At 31.9% G+C, this 10,379-nt stretch overlaps 2 protein-coding genes across 2 annotated transcripts; one reads left to right on the top strand and one right to left on the bottom strand.

The window, feature by feature from the left end:
• Positions 1 to 14: 14 nt before the first annotated feature.
• On the bottom strand, positions 15 to 5,197 carry twy (fas-binding factor 1 twitchy). The gene is made up of 13 exons (XM_018462145.1): positions 5,086 to 5,197; positions 3,099 to 3,592; positions 2,802 to 2,999; positions 2,591 to 2,725; positions 2,148 to 2,350; positions 1,916 to 2,078; positions 1,530 to 1,821; positions 1,222 to 1,454; positions 966 to 1,109; positions 736 to 900; positions 556 to 677; positions 379 to 487; positions 15 to 174 (listed from the first exon to the last, which is right to left on the bottom strand). Exons 1-13 carry the CDS (start codon positions 5,186 to 5,188, stop codon positions 100 to 102), a joined length of 2,436 nt encoding a protein of 811 aa, XP_018317647.1. The 5' UTR covers positions 5,189 to 5,197; the 3' UTR covers positions 15 to 99.
• A 1,670-nt stretch (positions 5,198 to 6,867) lies between these two features.
• On the top strand, positions 6,868 to 10,295 carry LOC108731737 (protein phosphatase PTC7 homolog). Its single transcript, XM_018462223.1, has 5 exons — positions 6,868 to 7,438; positions 8,808 to 8,987; positions 9,083 to 9,281; positions 9,407 to 9,663; positions 10,233 to 10,295. Exons 1-5 carry the CDS (start codon positions 7,189 to 7,191, stop codon positions 10,280 to 10,282), a joined length of 936 nt encoding a protein of 311 aa, XP_018317725.1. The 5' UTR covers positions 6,868 to 7,188; the 3' UTR covers positions 10,283 to 10,295.
• Positions 10,296 to 10,379: the final 84 nt, after the last annotated feature.

The following is a 10,379-nucleotide window of genomic DNA, read 5'->3' as shown; positions in this document are numbered from 1 at the left end:
GTTGCTTACAATATATAATATATTAGACAGTTTTCACACACATATACGAAAAGTATGTAAGACATATATGTCAAATGTTAAATCAAAATTTTATGACAATCATGTATATTGAATGTTATCTAATTGATCGTCCAGATTCAACTTCAACATTACTAATTGAGGATCAACAACTTCCTGAAAAACAATTTTATATATATATGTGTGTGTGTGTATGCGTGTGTTGTGTGATAAGTATATATATATATATTGAATTATTTCATAAATTAATATTTTATATATATATATATACATATATATTTGTAAAATATTAATTTAAGAAATAATTCAAGATAAAAAATTTTATTATTATGTTATGTTTCCTAATTATTTTTGCCTTACTGTAAAATGAGTAGTAACTTGAAACTCGTGTTGTTGATTAGATAACGTTCGCTGGTAATTATATGGGGTATTTGTACTTTTTTTTATTTTCTCCAAAGATAATTTTTCGCTTGGAAAATTAAAAATTATTTAAACATTGGTTTTTATATTGTTAAAATTGATTCAAAATAAAATTACCTTGCCAAATTGAACTTCCCAAATTTCCTGTAATGGGAATCAAATTTAGTTTTATGCTCATTTTCGATGTGATGAGCATCTCTCAATGATTTAACAGCTTCCTCATTTTTCTCAAATGCTACCTAAATATTTAATTGTGTTAATATCGACTATATCGCATGTACATTCAATTATCATTACCTGTGTAAAATTTTCAAGATCTTGGGCGCGTGCTAATAGCCGATATTCTCTTTCCTGTAAGGCCTGCTGCTGCACTTCAAGATATTTAATTTTTTCTTGCCATTTCAGTCGTTCTTGATTTGCGAGTATAGTAGCATCTTGTGCTGCTTTTATAGCAGCTGCCAACTATAAAAAAGTAATTTTTTATTTCTCTAATATATATATTCTATTTCATAGGTTTATCCTTTTACCTCTATTTTTGTAAAATTATCCGAATTACTTTTAATTGTTTTTAAAACTTCATATTGCTTCTTTTTAGCCGCGATCACTCCTTTCTCCTTCGTTAAAGTCTTCAGTTGTTTCTCTTGTTCGTTGAACCAAGATTCTCTCAAAACCTTATAATATATTGCATATAATACATAAAACTTTTTAAAATATAATAACGTTCACATAAGTATTATCCATATTATCCATATTAATAATTATCCATATTAAATGATTACCTACCTGTAAATGATTACGCTCCCATTGTACTTTTTCCTCAAACATTTCTTTTTCATGTGATAAAGATTGTTCTCTTTTTTGTAATGTTGCCAATGCTTGATTAAGCTCGACACTTTTTTTCTCTAATTCGAGCATTAATTGTGTAACGTGTGAATCTAATCTGTCTGCTACTTTCATTATTTTCTCATGTTCTTGTTCCAATAATTTCTGTTGCTTCTTAATTTCTACATTTTGTACTGCAATAAAATTGCATAAAGTGAATAAAAATTATGAATTATTTAAATTACTTATATAATACTATCGTAACATACTTTGCATGTCTTCCTCTTGATTTTTTAAATAATATTCTTTTAACTTTATACTTTGATCGTCTCTTTGATCAGTCTTTTCTTGCACAATTTTTACACTCTCTATAATAAAATCAGCTTTTTGTAACAAATCTTGCAAGTCAGTCTTGTGGGTCGCTATGGTTGTCATAGCTAAATTCTCTACCTCTCTCATTTTTAGTATGTTTTCTATTGTGTCAAAATGTTCTTTTTGCAGCAGTCTTACGTTTTGAAAATGGCGTTCATAAATTTCTTCTATAAATTGTGCATGTTCTTTCTAAATAAAATAAATCGTGTTAAACATTAATTTTAATTATAGCAATATAATCAATACTACATTGACAATTTTTAAGTAATAAAAAATTTTATGCCTTTAAATTCTGCACTTCTTCTTTATAAAATGTCTCAATTTGTATTTCATTGTTTTTCAATTTTTCAATCTTTGCTTCATAATTTGCCTCTAAACACTCAAGTTCTTGCTGCATTCTCTTTTCCAATGTGTCTGTTCTTTCTTGCAAGAATCCTATTTGCCGTCTTTAAAACAATTGTAAATTTTTGAAAAATAAAAGAAATATTTTAATATAATAACGAGCTCCTACTTACTTATATGACTCATCTAAAATCATTATCTCATTTTTATATTTTTCGTTTAAGCTATGTAATGTCACTGACAAATGAGACTTTTCTAATTCTAAATTATGAATTGCTTTTTCATAGTCTATACTTTTATGAATTAAGATATTATGCACATCTTCCGAATTTGTATTTATATCAGAAGTAATTGGAACAACCGTTGTGTTGGACGGCTACAAGGTTAAATATAAATCTTAAATATACTTTTGAAACTTTCACAGATATTTTCTTCAGAAATGCCAAAAAGTCTACGGATTATCACAGTGTCGTGAGCCATTGCTAATGTCTAGTAATGGATCATGAAACAGTAATAACCCGCAAATCCTTCGACATCTCTTAATAAATCTTAATTACAAAATAATCATAAATATAAATTTTTCTTATTAAAATCTTTAGAGTCTTTAGAGATTTACTTTAGAATAATTTTCTTCAATTTCCTGTTTCTCATATTTGTTGATTTCAATCTCTTGATTATCTGATAAATTTGATGATTTTTTCTTCTCATGTGGCAGTGATTTATTTACCATTATCTTATCACCTTGTGGCATCTGTAACGAATAATTACTGTAACAAATAATTAAAACAATAGTACCATTTTTACTATACATCAATGATACTGCTTACTTCTTGAATAATTTTATCAGAACTAGATCTCCTATGTTTGCTAAATAATTCTTCGGTAGGCGTTACTCTATCCTGAACATAATCGCTATTTTTTTTATCTTCTGGTGCTTTTTTAGGTTCCAACCAATTTGGTAAATATTCTTTAATTTCTAATTTCTGTTTATTAAGATCTGCAGATGCTGTATGTCTTTCTATTATCTTTGAAATAACAACAGAATTATCAAGCATGAGTAGAAAATAAAATTAAATATTATCAGACATTAAAAATATATGCAAACCTAATGAATTTATATTTACAGTTTGCTCAGCTTGATTTGATGTTGTATCCAAGAAAAGTAATCCTAGAGGATCGTTGACGATTTCTGAAGTCCTTTTGCCTCTTCGAGATTCTCTTGTTCCAAAAGACGTTGGCGCATACGTCGAATGCTGTGATTGTGTCTTAGAAACTTCGGCTGAATGTTGTGTAACATCCAGTTCTAGTTGTACAGATTTTTTACTAACTGATTCTTTCAATGGTAATGTATGCATATCTCCAAACAAATCTTGCATTAATGACAATTTTTTGACCTTATCATCCGATTTTGGCCTCTCAATTTCTGTAGTATTTAATGCAGACATCAAGCCAATCTCTTTTTCATCTGATTTTGAACTTGATAACAACTCGTTAGAAGTTTTCTTACTGAACAAATCATCTATTATACTTCGTTTATCTCTTACTGCTACTGGAATCTTTTGATTCGATAACAAATCTTCCTTATCGGCTAGCAAACTAACTAACGGATCATCCTCATCTATAAATAAGAAATAATAAAATAATTTATACATCTATAAAATATAAGGAAATTACAAAAACTTTATTAGGTAAATGTTAACAAGAACCTGCTCACCTCAAATTTTGATAAAAATACATTAAATCGATGCGTTTTCGCGTAAAAATAAAAATTTGACAAGAAAAAAGGTCCACTCAGTTTTGCAAACTGAGATATTAATCCTTAAGCCTATTCTATAATGTGCTTTTTGTTCCCTGTTTCTTGGTTTTTGCTATTTTTTGTATCTTGCCTTTTTGCCTCTTATTCCATTTTTCGTTTTCTATTGCTCGAGATAAATGTTAACTTCGGAAGAAACAGAAAACACATATCAAGAAATATAATTGTCGATAAAACGATCACAAAGAGGAAAAAAAGCAAATGGTAAAAAGCAAGAAACAGGAAACGAAGAGTACATTGCAGAACAATCATTAAAGTCGATGATTGTTCAGGTTAAGAAATCTGTCACAACGGTGGTTCAGTGCTTCAAAAACACACAAATTTACTGTTTTAAAAATACAAATTAACTGTTTTAGCAGAAAATTTGTTTTTAATGTGCAGAACTTGTGTTCTTAAAGCAATGAATCTATATTTTTAAAGCAATGAATAACAGCTTTAAAAAACATATTCACTGCTTTAGCAGAGAATTTGTTTTTAGAATATTTTGTGTTTTTAAAGCAGTGAATTTATGTTTTTAACACAATAAATCATTGCTTTAGAAACATAAATTTACTACTTTAGCAGAGAATTTGTGTTTTTAAAGCACTGAACCACTGCTATGACAGATTTCTTAACCTTAATAATTGTCGACTTTAAGAATTAATATCTCGGTTTGCAGAGCAGAGCGGGGATTTTTTCTTGTCAAATGTTTATTTTTTTACGCGAAAACGCATCGATTCAGTGTATTTTTATCAAAATTTGAGCGGACTTTTCTTAACATTTATTCTTTATTAACCCTGATGAAAATTTTTCTTATAATTTTTATAGGAATTGGAACATTTTTCAGAAGTACTCAGAAATATTCGGAAAGTTTACATCTTTTCTCAGAATTTTTCATACATGTGAATTCTGAAATATTCTGAGATTTCTCATTTCATAATATTTAAAATATATTTTTTTAATTTTTTAGATTTTATAACGTTTCATCAGAAATTATACTTACAAAAATCTTAGAAATTTTACGATATTTCATAATTAACATATATGGAAAATTCTGAGAAAAGATATAGATTTTCTGAGAAGTGTTCCAATTCATACAAAAAATGTGAGAAAGTTATATAAAATTATATAGAAATTCTGAAAAATTATATGAAAAATTCTAAGAAAAATTTTACCAGGAAAATGCTTGCAAATATCCTACTCAGATAAATAACTTGTAGAATGCATATTGATTAATATTTTTGGTAAATATTAAGAAGTGCATTAAAATCTGAGTGGACCAGGGTCTTCTTAATATTTATCATATTTTTTAATTGAACCTGCAAATGTAATTCTTTTCCTGCCATTTTCAACTGTGGGATTTCTTCTAAATGCATTATTACTAAAAAGTTTGTCATCCACACTATCCATATCCTCCACCATTTCTATCTTTAGCGGGTGCTTTCCATTTAATGACACAAGTCAACACAAGTGTCACAAGCATGAAAGCGTCGTTCTATCCTTCCATCTTGACGTTTGGTCTGTTCGACTTACTTACACTTTTTACACTCAGCATCTTCGCTTTCCCTCTTTTTAGCGTCAAATATGTACCTATCTCATTTTGAGTGTAAAAAGTGTAAAAAAAGTGTAAGCAAGTCGAACAGACCAATTTAGAGAGTGACAAAGATAGAACGACACTTGTGTAGACTAGAACTCTAGATAACAAAGATGCGACATTGGCTGCGTTCAGCAGAACGTTTGTTTTGCAACCGTTGGAAGTTTCCTTCGCGCTAATTGGATCATACTTTTAGATCTAAAAGAATGGTCCTATCTCAGCAGATAATCATAAAACGGTTGCAAAACTGTTGAGTCTGCTGAACGCAGCCATTGAGGGGATAGGTCTGATTAGCTGTCTAAAACACGTGATTTAGACAGCCAATACGTGATCACGACGCTATTTTTTTTCTCAATGAGTTCACACGCATAGGCTATTGTAACATGTGGAGATGAGATACTACCAATAATAGTATTCTCTGAAAAAAAATGGCGGCGGTAACCCAGCCTAATCTAGAGATCCTAAAAGTAGAGATCGGCCAATGCCCGGCATGAGTGAAACCGGAAATCACGTGATCTTGGAAATGCGCGTCAAAATCACGCCTTATATCTTTGTCACTAATCGTACTATAACCTATCAATCAAGTGGAACCAAGATGGCGGATGAGAATATCTACATATCTAGTGCCTTATAGCGTTTTCGACCCGGCCGGGTTTGCATCAACCTGGGTAGCGATCATGTAACTTTTTCGCTAGAGCGGAAACGTGAAAAGTGAAAATTTTTATGATGTGTGTTCGTACGTATACACACATACAAAAAATTTTCACTTTTCACGTTTCCGCCCTAGAGAAAAAGTTACATGATCGCTACCCTGGGTTGAATTAATGGCATTTTGTGCTCTCCTATTGGTAGAGCGTGTAACGTCAACCAATAGAAAAGATTAATGCAACCCAGGTTGGTGCGAACCCGATCGAGTCAAAAACGCTATTAGTTTGCAGCATCGCGTTGACTGTACCCTAAGGGCGCGTTCACACCTTGACGGAAAAGCAGAAAGCGGAAAAGCAGTGGCCAATCACAACTCGCGCTGATAGTAAGTAGTACAAAAAGCCGAAATTGTCGACTATCAGCGCGAGTTCTGATTGGCTTCTGCTTTTCCGCTTTCTACTTTCCGTCAAGGTGTGAACGCGCCCTAAGTTGTACAGTTCGCGCAATTAATGCCTTCCCAGCCTATGACATCACGTCCACTGGTGAGACAACGTTTATCTTTGATTGAAGATTGAAAGATTGAAATTTGACCAATCAAAAAAATAGGAACTAAAATTCCTTTGTCCTCACTGGTCAAATTTTAATCTTCAATCTTCAATCTCAATCTTCAATGCATAGTCTGATTCCGGCCTAAGGATATTAGGTCTGTTCGCGTTGCATGAAATCCCCAAATATTTTTGCACTTAAAATGAGATAGATATATATTTGGCCTTGAAAAGAGAGAAAGCGAAGATGCCGAGTGTCAAAAATGCAAGCAACGCGAACAGACCTATTGAGTGCAAAAAGTGCAAGCAACGCAACAGACTTATTTGTGGCCAGCTTCGCGTCGCACAGTTTTGGTAGATCTTAAGGAGAGAGAGAGAGAGAGAGAGGAGAGAGAGAGAGAGAGAGAGAGAAGAAAACGGGAGAGAAAAAAGATGGCAATAGTCATGGCAATAGCATCGAAACGGCTGTGACTGACTGTGAATCGGCGAGATAGTTGTGAGCTGTTGTGAGCCGGAAAGTGAAACGGAAGAAGCAAAAGGAATGTGTGCCGTGATACTGTCGACTTCGCTGATGCTGATCACACGCTGGTTCTCGTCGTCGTCATCGTGAGTGGTGATACCCGTGAGTCAAAATTGCGATGCAATCCATCTACTGGACTGGACGATTGTTATCGCGTGCGCTCTGGAACGGCATCGCGAGCTACAGCTCTGCGTGCAGTAGCGAGCAACAGTCAAGCACGGCTATCGTGAGCAGCAGGCGCCGCGAGGCCTCGCTTGTCTCCGCCGTGTGCGGTTTTCCGAAGGACTTTGCCCGGAGCCGGATACGTAGGGGCCAGTTTGGCGACGATGCCTGGTTCACTGCTAGATTCAGGACAGCCGAAGTCATAGGTGAGACCAACAGCCTGTGATCGCATTCCGCTTACGTTATGCATACTGGAAGTTTGTTTCTTTTAGTTGCATCTTCAAGTTTTCTCCTTGTCTTTCCTTCTCGAAATTCACGCATCTATTTAAAGGCCTAACAATAAGATAAAATAGCTAAACGACTTCACTTTAGCTTATAATGTGTTCTTTACTTCGTTTTTTGCTTTTTACCTCGTGCCTTTTTCCCCTTTGCAACCGTTTTATTGACAATCGCATTTCTTTCACGTGTTTCTTGTTTCTTCCAAAGTTCGTCAATTTTTATCTCATAACTAAAAAATTGGATAATATGCGAAAGGCAAAAAGTAAAAAATAGTAAAAAGCAAGAAACAGAAAACAAAGAGTATATTATATATTAGGCTTTTAACTTATTTTTTATTTTTTTCTTTTCGTCTCTCTTCAAAAAAAAGAATACGACTTCAGATTTGTCATAAAACTACATTTTAAAAGATGATAAGATACATACATATATTTTCTCATTTGTTCTGTATGTGTAGTATTCAGTTAAACTTTTTATTGCGCTTTCTGTACTTTCCCAGTTTTTATCCTTTTTTTACCTATTTAAAGCCTAAATAAAAAAGCTTTCAGTATACTAAATGCGACTGAAAATTTAAGAACCTATAACTTTAAGGCCTAGTTGCACCAGTGTTACTTTGATTTACTTTGACAAGCAAGACTTAAAGCTCTCTCTGTCTCTCTTTAGGCTTTAAAATGAGACAGAGAATATTAAGTCTCACTCAAAGTCAATATAATGTTGATGCAATTTTAAATTATTAATTTTTTAAATTTATTTTATATAAACTGATTTTTTGCTTCCTTTAACATATAGACATCATATATATACATTTTATTTTAAATATAAAAGTTCAATATCTTCAAATAAAGATACATAATATCCATACATATAATATCCAAGAAAAACAAACATGTCTACATTCATTTTTTTATTATAACTTTTGCTTCAAATAGATAATTATTCGAAATAATGTTAGACATTTATATATGTATTTATTAAGTATAAAGTATTTAATTAATTATACCTCATGTATGTCTATAAAAATGCATAATTACTGTACCTTGTAGGTATAGATATATAGTTTATTTAAATTATTTATAAAGTACTTAATAATAGAAAGTTAACAATTCTTTACATAGATGATTCTTATTAAAGTATGCAAATTTTGCTTAAAACTATATAATTATATTAACTATGTGATGTATACACATTTTGTTTTCAAATTTTAAATTTTTAGGTTAAATTTTGTACATGAGAATATAAAATTGACTAGCAGCTTTTTCATATACTTGCTTTATATATTAATTATTTGTTATGCTTCAGGTGTGGCTGATGGTGTGGGAGGATGGCGACATTACGGAATTGATCCAGGAGAGTTTTCTAATTTTCTAATGAGAACGTGTGAGAGGCTAGTCTCCATGGGTAGATTTACACCTACAGAACCAGCTGGTTTATTAGCACGTAGTTATTATGAATTGTTAGAAAATAAACAACCAATATTAGGTAAATAAATTGCTTTCAGTAAAAAAATTAGAGGTAAAAGTATTCAAAAATATTCCAAGATTATTTCTGACATTGATTATTTCTTTGGCATATAGGTAGCAGTACCGCGTGTGTAATAATTCTTAATAAAGAAACGAGCAGCATTTATGCAGCCAATATAGGAGATAGCGGTTTTGTAGTCGTACGAAGGGGAGAAGTAGTACATCGGTCCTCAGAGCAACAACATTACTTCAATACACCTTTCCAATTGTCATTGCCACCTCCAGGACACTCTGATCTAGTACTTCGCGACAGGTAAATTATTTTTTATTATATGTGTATATTCTGCTTATATATCTGTATATTTTTATATATTTATGTTATACATGAGAGTGCCGTGAAAAATCATTATTTAATAATTATATTTCCTTTCTTTTTAGTCCAGAATCCGCCGACACTTCGAGTTTTGGGGTCGAGGACGGCGATGTGATCCTTCTGGCAACCGACGGGGTATTTGACAATGTGCCTGACCAGTTGCTAGTCACCGAGATGCGTAAAATTGAAGGCGAAAGAGATCCAACGAAGATACAGTGTGTCGCTAACACGATAGCATGGATGGCGCGTCGTTTGGCTTTTGATGACGCCTTCATGTCTCCATTTGCTCAAAATGCCCGTGAGAATGGGATAGATGCAATAGGTATGTAAAAAAAAAGTACTAATTGTTTATGCCGTATTTTAAGTAGGATTTTTCAATAACAAAAAACCACTTTCTATAAAAATGTCTTGAAAAGTTATAAGAGAAACTCATTAAGGCATTTTGCCCTGATCATAATGTACAGGGCATCTTTTTTTTATTTAACTAATAAAGAAATAAACTAAATACAAATTTATTTCATAAGAAATTATGCATTTTGAGCCGTATATGTTACAGCATATTTCACACATAAGAGCATACTTTTGCATATTTTACCCACACATGCATAGTATTTACATATTTTATCTTTATTTTTATTGTATCTTTCACATCGTTTTCTAATTTAAGTTTATGATTACGTTATTATAAGTAAAGAACTTAATTAATATTTTGAAATTTGTGCGATAAAAAGTAATTTTCAAATGCATATGTTTCCTTCTTTAGAACATTTTTTCAATTTCACAGAGCATATTTTAGATGCTTAAAAAGGGATTTTTACAGCATAATTTTAGGATATATTAGGATATATAAAAAAGTATAGGGTAGGGAAAGATAGAGTTTGAATCTTTCAGGTGGTAAACCAGACGACATCACGGTGCTTTTAGCAACAGTGGCGATATGATAAAAACAATAAGTGTACAATAGAGCCCTGATGATCATTGTATTATAGTTCATGTCATTGCGTATATGTATTTAGTTATACATCATTATATTAATCC

This window comes from Mycetomoellerius zeteki, unplaced genomic scaffold, assembly GCF_001594055.1.
Source record: "Mycetomoellerius zeteki isolate Tzet28-1 unplaced genomic scaffold, Tzet1.0 scaffold135, whole genome shotgun sequence".
Taxonomy (NCBI): Eukaryota; Metazoa; Arthropoda; class Insecta; order Hymenoptera; family Formicidae; genus Mycetomoellerius; species Mycetomoellerius zeteki.
Note: the sequence above shows the minus strand (reverse complement) of the source record. Positions and strands in the feature narration are given on the sequence as shown.